This window comes from Syngnathus acus, chromosome 10 (genome assembly GCF_901709675.1).
Source record: "Syngnathus acus chromosome 10, fSynAcu1.2, whole genome shotgun sequence".
Classification (NCBI taxonomy): Eukaryota; Metazoa; Chordata; class Actinopteri; order Syngnathiformes; family Syngnathidae; genus Syngnathus; species Syngnathus acus.
In genome coordinates, this window is record NC_051095.1 from 7,500,820 (window position 1) to 7,521,064 (window position 20,245).

At 41.7% G+C, this 20,245-nt stretch overlaps 2 protein-coding genes across 4 annotated transcripts in view; both read right to left on the minus strand.

Annotated features, from left to right (window-relative positions):
• The window catches only part of mrpl11 (mitochondrial ribosomal protein L11), a 34,390-nt gene extending 25,615 nt beyond the window's left edge, over positions 1-8,775 (minus strand). Inside the window, exon 1 of the mRNA XM_037262040.1 lies at positions 8,681-8,775. The gene's annotated coding sequence lies outside the window, so the exon portion shown is untranslated. The remainder of the gene's footprint in view (positions 1-8,680) is intronic.
• Positions 8,776-10,423: 1,648 nt separating this feature from the next.
• On the minus strand, positions 10,424-19,985 carry si:rp71-46j2.7. Of its 3 annotated transcripts, XM_037262200.1 has the most exons (18): positions 19,742-19,983; positions 19,609-19,651; positions 18,985-19,099; positions 18,025-18,238; positions 17,246-17,388; positions 16,178-16,340; positions 16,023-16,078; positions 14,530-14,723; positions 14,196-14,306; positions 13,931-14,056; positions 13,726-13,824; positions 13,501-13,659; positions 11,983-12,410; positions 11,585-11,757; positions 11,415-11,478; positions 11,166-11,347; positions 10,910-10,998; positions 10,424-10,681 (listed from the first exon to the last, which is right to left on the minus strand). In XM_037262200.1, the coding sequence occupies exons 1-18, from the start codon at positions 19,852-19,854 to the stop codon at positions 10,583-10,585; spliced, it is 2,571 nt and encodes an 856-aa protein (XP_037118095.1). In that variant the 5' UTR covers positions 19,855-19,983; the 3' UTR covers positions 10,424-10,582. The 3 variants fall into 3 exon arrangements, with proteins under 3 accessions (XP_037118095.1, XP_037118094.1, XP_037118096.1); XM_037262199.1 differs by having other exon boundaries at positions 19,609-19,983; XM_037262201.1 differs by lacking the exons at positions 10,424-10,681; positions 10,910-10,998; positions 11,415-11,478 and having other exon boundaries at positions 11,230-11,347; positions 19,609-19,985.
• Between the last annotated feature and the right edge of the window lie 260 nt (positions 19,986-20,245).

Here is a 20,245-nt window from a genome sequence, read left to right on the forward strand (position 1 = left end):
TGAGCAGCAATCAGAGCTGTTGTGCACGGGAACAATCCAATCAAAGTGGCAGGAAGCTGAACGGAATAAGACAGAAACGACATGCTCTCGTCCCGTGGCACTTCCCGGCCGGGTTGCCCGTGAAGCAAAAGTGCAGCGTTAATGCACTTTGTCCAAACCGGGCTTGATGGAAACGTCGGCAGAAAAATCACTGCCTTATTACCAAAAGCGGAGGTGAGAAAAATGCTTCGAACAGAGACTCATGACTTGATGGGAAGTCCTTCTAATGGCGGCGAGTTACTATTTTTCTCTGTCCTAGAGAATCCATCGATTGTTTGTGAGCCCTTTCAATGTTGTCTTGGCTCGTCAACGGTTCATCGCTTTCGTTGATACGAATATCGTGGGGAATACGTAAAACCACGTAAGACTGAGAAAGGGCATTTGTCGGCAAAATAATTCTTTGCAGATATACAACTGAGAGACGCGATGAGTGACGCTGACTGCATGGCTCGAGTTGAACGTCAGTGGCGTTTTTAATGTCGAACCTTCTTTGAAACGTATCGCAACCCAACAAAATTCGTATCCATTCGGGTTTTGGCGGAGAGCTGCACGTCCCTATTTCAAGTTGATGAATAGAAATGTCCATGACTGCAAATCCGTTGAAAGTTTTATAATTATTGTGACATTGATGCTTATTTACGTTAATCTGTCTATGGTCTTTCGCAAAGTTAGCATAAAGCTAGCAAATTTTTGCTGGACATAATTATATTAAGTTGAGCATTTTTTGTGTTGAAATATGCAGGGTTTTTTTTTCTTTTCTGTTGAATGTGTTCCTGCTGTGTGCTTGATTGAAGTTTTTTAATGATCTTAACCTTTCATACTATTCTTCGTTAAATCTCAGTTTTAAGAACGCTAACTGTCTTGAATCAAGCACCTTTTTACCTTTTCTTTGGAGAACTGTTTGAGCGAGAGTCTTCTTTTTGGTTGCACAAAGTGATGTTTGTATGATAGTCACCCATTTTGTTGACAGCATGAAAGTCAGCTCAAAGGAATACTTTAAAAAGTGTTCTAATAACTTGTTGGGAAAGGCATGAACTGTGAAAAAGTTCTCTTCGGCTACGGTCTCCGATTTGAAACTATCCCCTGCGATAAAGACGGATTCACAGTTCAAAGTATTTTTTTTTAAAAAGAAACTTATATTTTTGTGAAGCTCCCCGCAGGAAAAAAACAGCAGCACTTGCATGAAAAGAAAAGCAACGTAAATAAGTGATGTGTGCACATTACGTAAAGTGTCGGCAACAATAACATTGTTCTCCAACAAAGCAGTGTCGAGCATTTTGTGTGTTTCTGAACACAATGTTGGATGCTCATTACCTTGAGTGGCACACAACAACGCTGTAAACCACGACACATGAATGTAATCGCATTTGAGACAAGGTGCGCTTTTAAGTATTTACAGGAGGAGAGCGTAAGGGGGCGGGGTTATGGGGCCACCATTGTCCTTACCACCTGTGGAAAAATAATGACAGAATAAATAAATAAATAAAGTAATAAATAAATGAATGAATAAAGTAATAAATAAATAAATGAATAAATAAAGAAATAAAATTGGTGAGGTAATTAATTACACGGTAGGTGGTTAAAATGTTTCAGACGCGTTGCCGCCGCCAGCCACACATTTGTATCATCTTCCAGAATTATCTGCACATATCTTTGGAGCTCACCAGTTCATTCTGCACCGAAGCGTTGCAGAAATCCATTCTTAACGAAACAGACAGAGTAACTAACCTAACTATTTTCACTCGCCATCGTTCACACAGAAAAACTTTTCAAACAGACTCCAAGAGAGATGATAGATTTTCTATTGAGCTGTTTTCAGCACATTACATTCATTTGTGAAAACAACAAACCATGTGGGGATTGGTCCTTATGATCCATTTGTGGGGAAATATGAAGATACCCATGTTTGGACATTGAGTTGTTGCCTGACAGCAATGATATTGCCGTGCTTCCGCAAAAACGCTGAGGCCGGAAGGCAGAAAGTTTTACGGTCTTTTTTTAACACCGCAGAAAGCAATCTGCACTGCAAGCTCTACGGCAAAACCAGAGGGTCAAATGCTAAGTGCAGCTCAAATATTGACATATGATTCAACCCTCATTATTTTGCATTTTTTACAAAGGTGAAACATTGCTAATGAATTTGGGCGAGCGTGACCGCAAAGCACAACGCTCCTTTTGTACCTCCAAATGAAAATGTAAATGATTTTCCCACAGCATTCAACCCTCCTCCCCCAGTCAATTGTCAAATGGCCGGTGCCAGAAAGATCCAAGTAAACAAGTCAATAAAAGCAGCAAAAATGAGGTGGCGGTTGGGGAAACACGGCACCTGTCGCCAATATACTTGGCGTCGCACGGCGATCCGAGGCACCCCGCCCCGCCCTGCTGGTTGCTCTTTTATTACGAGCTATTTGTTACAAGCGCCGGGCGATATTACAAAAAGGCTTTTCACACGGGTGTAAAAGCTATTGCCGCTGGAAAACTAATTGGAAAAGCAGTGCAATTCAAGGACAGGCCTCATTTTAGAGAGATTAATCAGCTCGTAATTAAAAACGGTGAGCTTAATTGCACTAGTGAGGCCTGCCGCTGTGTCTTGTTTGGGCAATTAGGCACTTTTTTTTTTTTTGGAATCCTCTTCAAGGAGACCACCAACCAAAGTAAATTGGTGGTTTTATTTACATGTCAAGGGGATGCTTTAAACTAACAGATGCTTGCCGGCACAATCGTGAACCTGATTTCTTCTCGCTGCTTCTCGGTTACCAACTAATGTTATATGAAAGACCAACAGGTAGAATTGAGGAGTTGAAATGAAGATTCATACAAATGTAATAAAATTAAAAAAAACAGAAATTCAAATGAATGGCAGATAATGGAGATATCCACCTTTGGAGCGATTATAATCTGTTAAAACAAGCAAATATAGGCTTGATTAAATTAGCTAACATTAAAACGTGACATTGGGCAACTTGAACTGCTTGGGAGCAAACCACATCCAGACATCAAATATTCATACTCTTTCATTTCCATTAAGGCAAATCAGTGCAAAAAAACAAAGATTGGTCATGTTTTTTTTTTTTTTTTTTTTTTTTTTTTAAAACAGTAGCTTCCTCAGTGGGGTCGGGGGCAGCGCTGAAATCCACATGTCACTGACACGGAAAAAACAGCCCCCCTGCCTCAGAAAAGGAAAAGAGAATTTCCAGCCGGTGAGATGATGACCGCTGTGCTCAGCGTGTGTTCCCAGAGATTTTTCCCATTCTAATGTCTGATATCTAACTTTAAATGTAAAGCTAAAACATGAAAGTAGTGTGGAGGCGGGAGAGACCAGCTGTGCTGCTTAATAAATAAAACTTGCTTCGCAGCACTGCAACATTAATATTCACACTGTGGAAGTTTCATCCGCATCGTATGAAACGTTTACGAGACCCATCAATGCAGGCTGCCTTAAAGATTAAAAATATAGATTAGTTGGATTTTTTCCCTCGCTAAACGTGACTGTGAAATCGCTGGAATAATCCATCTTTATTATCTGGCATCTATGATTGATGTACTTTAAAGTGAACTCCCACGATAACACGGTTCGTCTTTCGTAAGCCACCATTTTGGTTGTTTTGGTTTTGGTTTTTTACGAGAGATCGTCCAGCCACCCAAAATCCCCATTTGCTATTATTTTTCTGTTTAAATCAACTCAGAGGATTCCTTGACCTGCCTTGGCCACTGGCTGACCCCTAAATATGTTTTGCTTTTGGTCCAATTTTAAATCTATCCTTTTGTACCAGCTAGCCAGCGCTACGCTAACCTGGTTCAACATCCGAGTTTGCAAACCCACTTCATGCTAGCTTACCGCGAGAGGCCAAGCAAAGTACAAAATGACAAAAGCGTTGATGCACGACCAAGATTTATTGACTAGCCATTTAAAAGTTGGTTTAATACTTGTTGGACAGTTAAACATTTCCATATGCACGCAAACATCATTACAGTACATTTTCAAATGACGCGTGTCGCTATTCAATTCAATTCTATTTCGTTATGACGATCCTGTATTATTTTTAAGTAGAATACAAATGAGTGTCATTTTCTCTTCATTGAAATTCACATTTCTACATTTTTGTTTTTTCAAAGGGGAAAGATGAGTTGAGATTCAAGTGTTTTGAGTAAGAAGTCAAGTTATGGATCATGGAACAAATTAAACTCGTATCTCAGCGTTGAATTCTCTTTTTTATGGGTCTGTTTTGCAAAGCCAGCATGCTCTTTATTTTGCAAATTTCTACCTATCGCCAGTGATACATTTTCAGTGTATTCCCGGTGTCAGGTAACAGTTATGGATTTTGCTCAAGGACATTTACTTTATCCCCACTTAGTAAATTCCACTTGAGGCATTATGTTTTTAAACAAATCATGACCATAAGAAGCAATTTGCACTCAGCTATTCATTTTATTGACATGGTAAGAAAAAGTGGCTCCTATTCACATTTCAGTTGAAGGGAATTAAGACAAGAGAAAATGGGTGGATTGAGACACAACACAATAATAGTGTACATTTGAGGCTTGCCGATGGGAGGCGGAGAGGAAAGGGCTAAAAAGCCTTGGAGACACGCTGTTGTCCTTGGATACCGGTAGGAAAATAACAAAATTATAAAAGCAATCCTGTGTCATTGCCGATCTTTGCACAAATTCTTGAATGTCATTAGAGACACAATGAACGACTGAGAGACTTGACTACTAAATGTCTACCGGCAGCACGATCGTCAGCGCGAGCAGGGACCTTGGCCGGCAGCGAGGGATTCCGGGAAGTCACATTTTCTTAGAGGGCAGGTGTTTATTAATCGGGGCCAGGAGCTTTTAACACGCTAACCAAAGAGAGGAATATATTACAGAGCGGAGGCTCATGATTGGCGGCGTGGAGAAGCGCTTGTATACAGCGGCGGGCTCTAATGACGATCACGCCGCTGCTCCACTGGGTTAGCATTCATCAAGCTTCGGCTTTTGATTATGGGATGGCAGGTGCCGAAGGGCAGTCAACTCTTCAAAAGGCTGTCGGTTGAGAAGACCTGCTTTTACCCTCCATCTCTGGCGCTTTTCAACTCCGTCGCAGTTACCATTCATCAATATGCAGAGGTACACCTTGACTGAGTTTAATTTGCTCCGCGACCAAGCCCCTTTAACTCGGTTTACTCGTACGGCAAATCAATTTTCCGCATTCAAATGTCATGATTCACTTCCAGCCCCCACTAGCGTTTTCTTCATGCTTTTAACTCATTCACTTCTTGTAGATAACAACTGTTTATGAATACGTCGACAAATCTTCAGCTGGTAGGTGTAATGCTAAGCAGATCCCTGTAGATGGTGGTGTTGTGTCACCTTGGATTTGAGCTCAGCACAGGTTTTGAGTAGAAGATAATGATTATGCGGTGAATCTTGGTTTACACATCGATTCAGACAGTAATTCCATCATGTTGAAAGAGTGGCCTGACCAAATAATCAGCTGATAGTAGCTCTTATAAAATCCGTAAAACAAAAACGTGATTTTCTGAGACATCTTCGGTCCCACTGTATTGCTATGATTCACGCTGAGGAACATTTGTTATTTCAGCAACTACGCTGTCAAGGAGGACATTGTTATCCTCTCTGTTGCAAACCGCCACCTCTTGTAAAGCAACTACAGCACGATTGAATTAATAGACAAAATTGGTTTTACGGGTGCTTTTGAGCGCAGCCTCACAAAAACATTAGCAAAGGTCGCCCCTCAATTTCATCAACATCTACTCTGGTCCAAAAAGACATCGTAAAAGATAGAGCCGTTTTTGCACGTTACACTCGTCCGCTTTGCTATTTGTTAGGAAACCACGGCAGAGAAATAAAACATCTCGGGAGCGCACGGATCCTCAGCACGGTTGTGCAAAAGGTTTTGACTCCAGTAGCAACACTTGGGCGACCTCCCGAGATCAAACAAGGACTCCCCCCACCCGCCTACCCCCGCCCCGCAACTCGAATCAGCCATGCAAGCGTCATCTCTCCAGGGTGGCTGCTTGCTTTACTGTCTTCTCGGAATTGCATTTCCTCCCCTGCTATCATATTTGACAAACAGCAACTATGGTGGATGAGCAGCATGACGGGTGCCTGTCATGCCTTTCTCTCAAAGGGAGAATCTAAGTTCAGTTCAACCTCCAAAATATTTAACTTTCTGGAAAATACACTTCCAAATAAAACTGCAAAAATCACCAAATTGTAGGTGTCAAACCACATTATTTTAAGCAGACTGCTAAATTGTAGATGGGATTTCAAAGTTATAGTCCCTGTAATGGAAAAATAAATGTCATTTAAATTTGACACATTACAGAGAAAAGTTTTTTTTTTTTATAAATCACAATATCGTAGAGTTGGTTTTTCTCATCAAAATACACATTAAAAAATGTTGGGGTTGATTTCTGGAATGGATTCAAGGCATTTCCATACATTTCAATATGGAAAGATGCTTTGAGTTTTCCCCCCACACTTAAGTATTAAGCTAGTGGACTTTCAATAAATACAATGACGTTTTTTTTGTGTGAAATTTTTTGTATTTAAGTTTAATTCTATGGATTGCATTGCCATTATAAGCCAGAATTCAACAGCAGACTGCTTTCTTCAGGCAGACGGACCTGTTGCTGATATATTCGTCATCTTCGTGTGATGCATGGCAGGATGAGCCGAATTAATCCTAAGAGTGGAAGCAGATTTACACAAGGTGCAGAATGGAGTCGAGAGGAAAAATGAAGATGCAACTGAGGTAAGCAGGGTTTCTCTATGCTTGAACATATTCAAGCAGGATGGCGCAAGAGGAAGCGCGATCCAGCAGGCCATATCAGTGATTCAATTCTCTAGAGGGGCATTCGTCATCTCAGGGCGACTTGTGGCTACACAAAGCCTCTGACATGATCAAATTCTATCTTTGAAGGTGTTCTTCTTCACCAGGCACCAGGCCACGTGTGACAGCAGCCCCAGAGGTATGAGAAGCCGTTTGAAAACGATCCTTAGCATTGTTTATTGATTTTATACGACGTGTTTGTTCAAAATAAAATTGGAGAAAATGTCATTAGAGGAAAATCATTGGAAAATTATATCTCTGTACAAAAGAGTGAATTGATCTCTCTATTGATCTACATTAAAAGTATAAATGCCACTGGTGTCCCCCAGGGGTCAATGCTGGGACCTTGGTTATTTTTATTACACAATATTGTATCACGTATATACTACGTCTCACGGATTATACTACACTCCTTTACTCTTGTGAGTGTTTGCATAGGTTACTGGTCAACTATTAGGATGACTAGGCTCGCAAGGAGAACAACTGAGATTTACAAGTGTTATTTGCTGCACGAGTATCCTAACTAAAGGTTAATTGTTACACACTAGTAGACTACACAAGAGCAAGCAGTCAAAAATTAAATACAAAAGGTAATACATACAATACACGCAATGCAATACATGAGGTACTACTCAATAAGCTACTTGGAAAGTATTGGAACCGAGCCCTGCCGCGAACAGCAAAAATCCCATTTGTAACTGCCCATAGAGTCCACAAGATGGCGTTAAAGCAATTAAAACTGAGAGGATGCTAAAGACTCAACATCATGCTTCTAGCATGTACACAATTATAAACCAATGTTACATAGATAACTGGTTCCAGTAGTAAACAAAGCTCATCAATGGTATTAGCCAAAATCACATGCAAGCACAAACTGATGTGACATGATGACACAGAGGCCAAAAATATGCACACGAGCATTTTACTCTAATGTTCCTGAGTCATCGAACACACCTTTTGACATTTCAATCCAAACACTTTAAATAACATTGGGATGTCCAGGGTGTCCTCTACTGAGCACATCTGGTAGTAGGGTAACTCAAATGAGTCAAAAGATATACAGTAAGCCCTCGTTTTTCGCTGGGATTACGTTCCGAAAAGATCCGGTGATAGGTGAAATCCGTGAAGTAGAAACCTTTATTTATTTTTACCATTATTATACAGATATAACATTGAAACCAAAGAACAAATTTTGTTTTTCAGGCCCAAGCATTTGTTTAACAAAGAGAGGTAAACACTTTCTTCTGGATAACTACAGTAAAATAATCATTTTAATCATCAGTGCGTACTATATAATGCGCCTCTGCGGCCTGACCCTGCTCTGTAGTCTTTTTCATCTGAAGCCATACCTCAATTCACTGTGAAGAAAATCCGTGAAGCAGCGAGGCCGTGAAAGGTAAACCGTGATATAGCGAGGGATTACTGTATACCAAAATAAAATGTCCTCTACAATTGTGGTGGTGATGACAGTTAGTCTGAATATAGGATGAGAATTGTGGAAAGCACGTTCTCCGTGACAACACTTATTCATTGGGGCATCATACGTGTAAGAAATGAGGAAACAATACGCCCTTCCTGATAAAATGCAAACACATTCATTGGGGAAGACACATTGAGTTCGTGTTTAGGTTTTCTATTGGAATTCAACGAGCTGCTTCAGTCACATTGGACGTCACACGCCGGACGGACGTCACCATCACGTTCACTAACCAAATCCACGAACCGACAGCGGACGCTTTAACCTAACAGAAAGCAAGATGAGTCCAGCACAAAAGAAACGATATGAAGTAGAGGACCTACCTGCTCGTCGTCCTGTGCTTTCACAATGCTCGTGTTTCTGTTTCTGTCTCTCCTTCAGGGGGCAGACATGTTGGAATAGCACTTCGCTCGTCTATTTGCCGTCGTTTGTTTCTACACCGCCACTCGCAGGCAGGGAGGAGTAACTACAACATTGGCATTTAGTTCCATTTTAATTTAAATCTAGTAGTATTCCATGAAAGATGTTTAATAACATTCTCTTTTTCTTGGCACCCCTGGCAAAGTACTACCTACTTTCTGCAGAGTCTGTCAATGTTCAAGCGCACTTTTTGAGCTGTTTAATATTGAAAAGTGAAGCATCAGTCTCAGTGGATCATGAAATTATTCAAATGCTATTTTGAGACTCCCATGGTCATTCAAAAACATGCCTTTCTGCAGGAAAATGGGCAACTGCAGTGGTTCCCATGGCAGTTTCAAGTTCCATGATGCAATTTACTGCGATTGACTCCAGCTCAGCCGCTAGCTAACCTCACGAGTATAAGAGAAGTAGAAAATGGATTGGATGGATTTAATTCACCTTCCACCAAGGCCACCTTATTCATGTGCACATATTTAGTTCATGGTTACTATTTAGTGCTTCCTGTACTCTGACATCCGCAGAAGAAACTCGTAAAATGTCAGCTACAGTCTGGGAATGAAAAATAAATTTTCATTAGTTGACCCATCGCTGGATTTTGTTTTTTTGCACACACACTAGGCGGCTCGTTGGTGCACTGGTTAGCACGTCTGCCTCACAGTTAGGCGTGTGTAGGTTTGACTCCACCACTGGCCCTCCCTGTGTGTATATTTCGACCCATGTAAACAAATCGAAACCTTATATGCACAAACACATAGGCATCCAATTGAGCCCCTCATAACTCAAATTTTGCTGCTTGGCCACAGAGGCAAAACAAAAACTAATACAAAAATGAATAATCACCTCCTTCTAATAATCTTCCTCTGGTGACCTGAACCCAAATAATCCCACAATTAAATCTGATACATTTTCATAATTAAAAAGCCTGAACGCAACTGTTCTGGCTTGGACTGAAAAAACATTCGTTTTGCCCTGTGCCGGAAAAAAAATGTGTGAATACCTCTAATGCTCGGCTCATTTATTATGCATGCTTTTATTGTGGTTTGTTGTTTTCTCACTTCCATACGCAGGCTCACTTCATGCACAATCATTTATTTCTTATGTTCCACTTTTTGCCCGGATAGAAATTGACTATGGTTATGAAAAGTGCTAAATTAATGAAAACATTTCTTCTGCTGAACTATGAGGTATGTCGAATGGAATTCTTCATTATCCAAAACAGAGGCGGCAGTGGTGGCAAAAAAATGTGATGTGGTTCAAATTCCAATTGAATTGCGATTTAACTGTGACAATGACCTTTTCCTGAGGTTACGTAATCACTTCCACCTAGATTACCATCAATCTCAATATTCAAACAAAAATAAAAGTGGAATCTTTGTTTTATTTAAAAACAACATTGAAAGATTGACATTTAAAGAAAAAAAAAGTTCACATTTGACATTTTTCAAGTTTTCTGTTTATGTGATTGACATCTTGAGGTGGAAATAAGTCCTGCCGATCAGGATACAAAAAGTCTAACGACTCACAAGTGAAAAAGTGACACCAAATATTACAATATAAATGTGAACGAAATGAAACATCTTCTTTGAGGTGAACAACATGAATTACAAAAAAAAAAAAACGTATTCAATTCAAACAAAATCTGATGTAAAATTTACATTCATGTTTAATTTGAGGTAAATACAATCAGAAAGTGTTGACTGGCACTGATGCGATCTCAAAGTTTTTAAGGCATTTCAGGGCGTTCAATAAATAATTATACATAATATATAAAAAAAAAAAAGCAGCATTAAAAAGACTTTCACAGATCAGGCAATGAGGTTGGTTACGTTCTGCAGGGCGGCAGCACTCCGATTCATAGAATGCTCATGAGGGAATAATTCTCGCAGGAGGAATGACAAGAGCATCTAAAAAAAAAAAAAAAAAGACAAAAAAACTAAATAGAATGTGCAATAAACTTCCACATTGCATTCCTGATTATAACATAGTAAAAACTCAACATGTTGAAAGCCTCATCTGAATCCTCACTACTTATCGACTTTAAAACCCTAATCAAGAATTCAACTTTTAAACATTTAACCTTGTTCCAAACCCAAATTTCGTGACAAGGATAATGACATTTGAACGTTACTTACATAAACGAGTGCTTTGTTGTTCTGAGTGTCCTGAAAGAGATTGAAAACGGTCTCCATGTCCGTCTTCTTGAGGACCAGATAGTGCGAATCTACCAAGAGTGAGGGGGAAGAACATTAAGGTTGGAATCAATCACTCATTTACACACCAATCGCTTTAAAGAGATTTTGAGTTGACTCTTTACCGATTGCCGTCCACTACATAAAATCTCTATCAAATGAGGAACGAATGTAAATTGAGGTGGGGCGAGGTGCCTACATCGAGCGCTGATGAGGTGGTGCGCCCGCTCTCGAGTCTCGCTTTTTTCCTCATCTGTGCGAGGGGGTGGCGGCGAAGCGGCCGCGGGGGTCTGCGGCCACGCTTTGTCGCACAGAGTTTGGATGTACGCCGCCATCTGCTCCTCGCTCGGGTTCATTCTGTTCAAGAAGGAGTTGACTTTCCTGCAAAGACCATTGGCGTCAGAAGACGGCGGGACGCAAGCAGCGGGGAAGTGGAGACCACACTCACTTTTTCAAAATGGGCATGACGGGTTTCAAAATGGCGTCAAATATGTTAATGAGAATGGAGTTTCCTATGAAGACAACAACAGGGTTAGTGGAGCACGTGGAAGCGTCACACCAAAGGGGAAGCGAGACTGACAGGTTAGTCGCTGGGCTTTCCTATTAAAAGGAACAAACCTGAAATTTCTTTGAGCAGATCAAAAATGGCTTTGGTGGCCTCCAGCCGCTCCCAGGTGCCTTGACTTCTCGCACACTGTGGCTCGTCCCCCCTAGCCGAGAGTGCCTGCTCCTTCCCTTTGGATTTGTTACTCCCGCAGGACACCCTGGGGCTTGTCTTCTCCTTCTTAGCCCTTTAGAAGCCAAACAACCAAGTCAGTCAACATTTTATACTTACTTCTAGTAGTTTAACAACAGGTAAAAAAAGAAGCTTTATGGTACATGTTTTCAGTGTTTTGCCAGCATCTTGTGCAGTTACAAATCCCCCTATGGGGCGGGGCATCAATTATTGGCAGATTTTTTTGCTGTCTCAATTTATTCTCCCAATTAGTGGAGCAAGTAGTTAAGGGTTCGCAAACCTGGCATTGAAATGAAACCACGACGGTCCATTGGCGGCATCCTCCCCGTGAAGGCCTCCTTCTCGACTACAGCTTGGCGCATACTCCAACTCCTCGTCGCTGTTGTTTTTGGCAGAGGCCAGAGAGTCTTGCGATCTGGATCGGGTGAGTCCCCTGAGGATCATTTTAAAGTGCGCTAAAGGATCCTCAAAATCCTCCCCTTTTTCCTGGGAACAGCTTCCGCTGGGAGAGTCTGAGCCTAAAGACGGGCGCCGTTCCTTTTCAGTTTCTTCAACGTCTCTCTCGGGCGTCTCGCACGAGGAGATGACGATGGTGGGATATGAAACGCCAGTAGCGGTGCAGCTCGTCTCAGAGGAGCTGCGAAAGGTCTCCGATCCTTCTGCTGTTGTGAGGATTTCTTTGGAGGTTTCCTTTGGCAGAGTTGAGCTCTGGAAAGATAGTCAACTTGGGTTCAAGCAGCATGGACTAAAACAGACACAAGACTCATTTTGGAAAGACAATATCCAGTTTTGGGTCCACGATCGGACTTGAGCTTGTCCTCACTCTAAAAATTCAGCAGCCCAAAAGAACTGCTATTTTACCACTTTTGGGTGACAAAAAGTTGATTTAACATCTTCGGGCTCCTTTAAAGGCAATTTGGCTTTTCCAATCCTCTCAGCATGTGAAGCACTTCATTACTTACAAAACAAAAAAAACACTCACTTAGTTCCACAGAGTGTATTCGAGTTCGAATTTCCCCTAATGTCTCTTGGGTGTGTAATTTCTATTACACTCAATTATTCCTGAGCAAAACCAATATGATAAAAAAAAAACAAAAAACAAAACATGTTTGCTTGTTTATGATAAAGACTACGTCTTACCCGTGAGAAATATCTCAAATAAATTATCTGGGCATTGTAACTGGTGATTAAAGCATTTTTACTTAAGCAGTTTTGCCCCTGCAAACACATGGTGCACTGTGTATCCCCTACAGACACGTCAAAATATTAGTTTATTTGCTCGTCCCCCCCGCCACCACCACCCCCACCTCATTCCCTTCACTGCTTCTCCGCTGTGTGCATGCGGCGCATTGCGAGATCTCAGCGGGACAATACAAACAACCGGCATAAAAATACTGTCCGAGCATGAGTGGCTCTTTTGATGACTTTGGGTGCAGCCTAGTCCTTGTTCAGAACAAATCAAACAGTGTCTGGCATTCAAGTGCGGGTCACTTCAGCAAGGCGCTGTAAGATAAAACAAGATATACTGTCTACATTTGGACTTGAGTGACAATATAAAGCTGCATTGAAATGTTTTTTTTTCATAAAGTCTGATTTTGGGGTGGCAAGTAAACTGCATTTCCCACTATATCGCCAATAATATTATTTAATATTACCAACATTTTGGACATTTGTGGTCTGGTAATGTTTCTTTCTGGATTACATTTTTACTACATACGTGTCCATTGTCAGTCCATTTGATAAGGTCACAAAGACTAAACCAGTGTTGTCATGAAATACCTCAAATGAACAATGTTACCTCTTCGTCTTCTTGCCCGGGTGTCAGGAAGTAGGCCAAGCCGCTCAGCAGGCCCCAAACGCCTCCGTAATGCTGCTCTTCATTTAGCAGCTTGTCCAGTGGACAGAGGAACTGGAACACTGGTTGCGTGTGTCCAATCAGGGTGTCAGAAATTAATTCCTGGCAAGGAAAATAAAAACATGAGTCAGGACTAACACATTTCAAGTGATTTTTTCTTAATGTCACCTGAAGAAAGTACTCCACGGAAACTTTTGCTTCTTCTTTGGCCTCGTCACTGACCTCCAGCTCGTTGACCTCCAAAATACTGGACAAGCTGGTGGAGTCCTGGAAAAAAACACAAAGTGTTCTGAACCCAAAACTGAGGTTTGATTCAAATGATTGGCTTCAAGCAAAAGATCTGATCCGCGAGATGTGGAGCATTCCCATTTACCTGCCACCTGTTTCTGAAATAGATGACATCCGTGTAGGTTTTCTTGATGTCCCACTGTAGGTTCTCAGGGCTGTCCCTCTCCTCCAGGTGAACTGTGAAGATTAGCTCCTCATTTTGCCACTCAGCCTGCAACGAGAGAGCGAGACTGGAAAAAAAAACAAAAAAAAAACCACACCTACTCAAGAACAAGCATTCACAGAGCCTCTGCTGACAAATAACAGACCCCGCAGGACATTCCAGACTGTCAGTGATATTTAGAACTCACATGAGGGATGCTGACAGCCCAGCGGCCGACGCGCCACATTTCATAAGACAGCTTGAATTCCATCATGTCCTCTTGGACGCTTGTCAGGTAGTTCTCCAGATCGCTGTCCTCCTAATGGGGTTTGGCCACAAATCAAAAATGAGTCGGCCAGGTATGGCAAAATCACTCCCTAGTTACTGTATTGTCTCCTACATTCGTGTTTTACATCCTTTATTGAGCCAAGACACGTAAACCAAAACATCCCTACGTCAGAGTGGGCTTTAACACAACTAAAACGTCGACTATTTAGATGGCAGCATTTGCTAGCGATTAGCAACGAATGGGGAAGCCCAACCCTTTCAGAGTCGTGCTGGCTGTGCACGGAGCCTTCCCGGCTGCTGACTTCGTCTTCATTGGATGCTTCTCCCTGGGCGGCCATGATCCTCATGACCAACTCCTGCTCCAGCTTTTTCATCATCTTCTTCTTCTTAGCCTTCTTAGTCTTCATCTTGTCCACAAATTTGGACCAGCCCGCCTTTAACTTGTTGCCTGAGTTGTAGATTAGAAAACATGTGGACAGATGTGAATGTGAATAAACAGAAGCAGGCCCCTGTGCTTTTATTAGAAAGATTAGACGCAACGAAGTCTACTTTGACCTTGCAACAAATGTGTTCCGATGCATAACTTTGCAGTAAGACGCCTGATAAATGATCCAACATGCTCATGATGTGCATACAAATACATCTTATTAGGCCGCTTGTTTGTACACATGATGTAAACTCGGGGTGGTGGTGTTGCATAAATATGCGCAAGGCTCATTACTAGCGGATCGTTATTTGCTTTATTTCACTCCATGTCGCTGCTGTGACGCCGCCAAATAAATGAGTTGATATTAGCCGCTTGGACAAACAACGGAGAAACTAATTAAAGCGTGAAAGGCCCGCTAGTACAAACATGTCACAAATAAAGACAACAGCACGCGGCTACTGATTAAACCGGTCCTGTGTTCACAATACAAATAAGAATAAATGAGGCCATCTGCGCTTCCTGATGTCGCTGTCATCTTCCCAATTGAAAACAACCTTTCAATGAAATATGCTTTTCCTCAAGGTTGCAATAGGAATAAAATTCAACCTTGTCCTGACTTGCCCATCCTTCTCATCTAACCATGCTACTTTGATTTGCAGCTAGCAGCACAAATTCAATTCAAATGTGTTTGGGAACCCAAGAAACGGTTCCATTGGATGACTTTGTGAGAAGTTCCTGCGCTTGCAGATGTTTACATCTGTCATTCCCAACAACTGGAGCATTTATTGTTTTCTCAACTGAATATATGAGAAGAAAATTTTATCTGAACTGTGTCCTTGCGTGCACTTTTTTTTTTTAACAGTATCTCTCATTTTTCTTAAAGTGCTAGTGCTGCCTCATCGATCAAAAGGTTTTTATGTAGTCAGCATGTCATTTTGACAAATGTTAGCAAACCTACTGCTCGCATTTCATCATTTCTAATTAGAAATAGTTCCAGACTATTAGGAAAAAAAACATTCAATAAGCACGATACAGTTTCATGATATGTATCACGGTTTTTCAGTCTTCATGGATATTGACATGATGTGAACGTGTGCCTGTTGGGCATTCACCCACTCATTGTCATAAGCGTATCCAACTTCCAAAGTGCAGCTAGGGTCAAATAGAAGCTGGCAGACTTGGCAATTAATAAGTTTGGTTGAACATTTGGATGTTTCAATCAACAATGTTGACTTCTCTTTTGTGTGACCTTGTCAGCTTTTCACTAAATTTCAGCCGTGGAATAAATACATAAAATGAAGCTTCCAACTTGAAACCGACCTTTACCCTTGCCCTTGATCCTGGTTCTGGTAGACTCTTCCATTCCTTCCATGTTTCTACAAAAACAGAGAAAAGGCAGTCAGTATGCACAAACGCCTACCGATGATAACAACCCAGCGAATCAAGCCGTGCGTGGAGTGACGGCGGCAACTCGCATATGAGCGCTGTCGTCCTCCTGCGAAGTCAGAGAGGCTTGATCCGGGTCAGAAGCGCTCAGCTCTTCCGTAGAACTTTTTGCAGAGACGCTGTCAAGCTGGCTCACCACCAGCTGGTTCAAGTTGTCAGGGTCAGAGAGCCATGTCACCAACAGGCCCAAACCTGAGGGGGGGGGGGGGGGGGGGTTTAAAAACACTCACTCATTCACCAACACTTAACTGTGTACAAGGGGGGGAAAAAAGCTGAATTTAACTGTGGCGTGATTTCCCACGATATTGTAATCCATTTGTGGCACCGGTACAAATTTTGAAGCAATCTTTGTTTTAAGGGTGTTAAAAGTATCATGCCACGTTTGACGGTTTATAATCACCAAACCAGCTAAGTTATGTTATACAACAATCTCTGCAAAATGACTATCTTGTTTGCCACCACATTGTTAGTGCAAGCGATGTACATCTGTGAGGACGCACATCTGACGCAGAAAAATTAAAATCCTTTTGAGCAATAAACTCAAATTAAGCGACAAAAAAAATGATTAATTGGCCAGTCCAAGTGGGCGGATTAGTACTCATATTAGTTTGAATTTATCTTTTCTTGTGTCAAAAACAAATCATATTGCAGCTTAATTATGCAAATGAGTTGCGAGTAAAGACGATTTGTTATTTTGTGTTGAAAACAACACAAAGACTGTACACATTCAAAACAGTATGATGGGCTGCTAATGTATTGTACAGTCCCAAACAAATGGCACAAATCTCCCTCTTTTTTATTTTTTTAAGTGCCTCCAATCAATCAAAGCCCTTGGGCTAATTACAACTGACAGAAACAGCATTAATGTTTTTGCCACGCGATACTGCCAACTCAATTATGCGGCATAAATGTTTCATCAATACTTCTTTGGGTGCAAGCCAACAGAAATAGAAGCAGCCTGCACTTGGGCGATAATTCTTCAATTATGGCCATAAAAGGCTTTTGTTGTACAAATAAATGCAGTGCAATCGCAAAAAACTTGCACGAGACCAAACGATTGAGATTTTATGTTGTGGTTTTAAACGACACGTTCTTACCCTTCAATGCAACAATCTCAGTCAAAGCACAACGGGCCAATTGTTGGCCCCACAGGTGCTCAGGCAGCAGGTTCCGTACCAGAGCGTCCGAGAGCTCGCGGAGCAGCGCCATCTCCTCGGCGCGGCAGCTCAACAAAAGATCCCTGACGATCAGAAAAACAAGATCTCAGTAAAAAGCATCCCCGGATTAATAATTGACCCGCAAAGCTATATATCAAAAAAAATCCTACGTGCTAAATCGTCAGCATGCCACTTTTAAAACATCTTTTCGTCGGGAAAACAGCTATCACTGCAGGTAAAATCCAATAAAGCGCGGTAAATTATTCATGGACGTAAAACATCCGGAGGTATTTATAGGCACGTTATTGAGAGCAAAGAGCAGCTGAGGCAGCAATATTTTTTTGGGGGGGGTAAAATAATGCACAGCACAGCCTCCAGCACAGCAAGCCGCACATGAATTTTAATTTGGTGGGATTTGGAGCCCCATTCGCCATTGAGCAGTGTTCCCAAGGCACTTATTTTACACGAGAGAAATTTCACAGCCCCAAGGAAAAATGTCGCAAACTGTGTTCATGCTGAAATGATATACTGGCATAAATTCAGTAGATTACAGTCATAATTATTGAAAGGGGGGGAAGGTTCATCAATTTAACATAATTATATTAAGGTCAGTAGCACTGTGCGCTAATATGTGAGCTCATGGACTCATAAAATGTAAAAATTCCCTTGTGAGAGTATGCTTAAAACCATCCAAATTCAACTCGTGAGGTTCTGTTCACCTGTCGGGCTGCTTGGCGTCATGCAAGTGCTGCGTAAGAATGCGAATGGAGCCCACCGCCACTTGGCACACGTCTAAGTCCCGCGTGTGCCGGATAATGCTGTCGATGACGGAGTCAAATTCCACGGCCATCGCCCGGCGCAGCGGCTGGCGTTCGCACGGCTCCGGAACGTGGTACCACGGCAACACCAGCCGAGCGTAGGCGCAATGAAACACTGCGGAGACGCACACACACACAACAAAATTCAAGGGAAATAAACAGGTAAAGCAAAGGTCAAGAATCTTTAAACAAGTGCAAAATGTTATGTATTGGGAATATGATGAATTTTGAGAACGTAAAAATAAAACCATCCTAGACTCTTTCAATAGAAAGTGGATCGATGAAACAAAAGTTAATTTTTTTTTTACATCTTCCTGTTAATCATCTGACAGGGACAACGTGCGGACAAATACATCATGAGGACAAAAGAACAAACCAAATTTACAAGTGTTTTGATTTTACGAGGACACTAATCGTGGTTACAAGCGCCATTATTTTCCCACTCAAAGTTAGGACTTCCGCTGCGGCTGAGTCGTAAAGAGACATTTATTAAGGGCGCTGTCGGTGAAGCATGCAAAGCAGGCATGTTACTTCCCGTTCAAGCTTATCCGATAACACAATCTTTTTGGTAGGTGGGGTATTCCCTCTTTTATTCCTGGATGCCCCTCCTAAATGAAAGTAACATGACCTCCTTGAAGTGTGTCAAGTCACAACACGACACTGCATTTGCTGCCATAACACAACGAGAAGAGAATCGACCACAACCGCCTTGATTCAAATACTTTTTGAAAAAAAAAAAAGACGATTTTTGAGATTCGTGCTAATATTTGATTTGCATACTTTCTGAGAGTGGGATTTTTCGAATGTAAATTTTAACATCAGATCAATAAAGTTTGGGGAAAACTGCATGAAACCACTCACCGTGCTGTAGAGATTTTTTGACATGAGGATAGCGGCACCCAAGCGAGCCTCCGGAGTCCATGTCGTCCTGTTCTGAAGTTAGTAAGTCGCTACTCAAGCACTGCTCAAGAGACTCCTAGGGGGGAAAATGAAAGGTCAAGAGGGCCACGAGCTAGACTTCAATATTCCACTTGCCCAAGAAATGTATGGTAATAAGTTAAACATGTAAGGAAAGCTATGGATACATGTCCAATGTCAGTATTTCTTTCTGAGAGTTTTCTGTTTTTCATTTTGTCCACGACAACAAGACATAAATCACAATACAATACTCAAAAATAAACAAAAAGACTTAAACTAGTTTGCCTTGTACATTGCAGAAAATGCAAATATCAATCATTAAATGAAGTTCTTGTATTTCTGATTTAAAAAAGAATAAGTTACTTTCATGCTTGTTCAGTATTTTACTAGTGTTCCACAGATAGTTAAAAATCGAACAGGTTTAAAACATGTGCGAGAACATCGCGTGAGTACTTGGCAACATATTTTCTGCCTGGCTTTACTCAACTATTTGTACGTCGTTACTTGCCAGCACAAGTCTAACCGTAAATTATTAGGGATTGTTATTACTAGCGTTTATTGGTTCACCTGCAAAGGGTCGTCGTCGGTTTGCGTGCTGCTTTCCCGGCCGCTATTGGCTAGCAAAAGCGGCGTAGAAAGGCAAAGGAAGAAGAAACAAACAAAATACTGAGCGAGAGTTCGACCAGAGTCGGTCAAGTACCAAAGCAGGCCCAGCGTCACCGCGATGGACACGCGCCATCCAAACATCTTTTCCTCGTCCTTCCCCACCTTCTCCTCCTCACCACAGCCTCGCTCGGCCCCGAGTCCGAACATGGAGCGAAAGGCTGCCCCCTCGCTCCGATAGCATCGCGAAATCAGGTGGCGAAAAGAGGACGTTAGCGAGCCCAAGTCGGAAAACACAAGGAAGGCAGGAGAGAAGCAGTAAAGTTTGGCAAACGGACTACTTGAACGCCGCGCTGTGATTGGCTGAGCCAAGGCCGCGTGGCACTTCAAGGGGAGGGCGTCACCTACAGGTTTTTTGGTGTAACTACGAACAATTTCTTAATTTCTTTCGGGATTGATTAGCGTGTGTTTTCCCCACGCCATGAATACATTAAAAAATACTGAAAAAAACGTATCTTGTAATTGACACGAGGAGAAATACACAAAGCTACTTGCAAGAGGTCCTGCGAGCATTTTTGATGGATTGGTCTCAAATTGGATA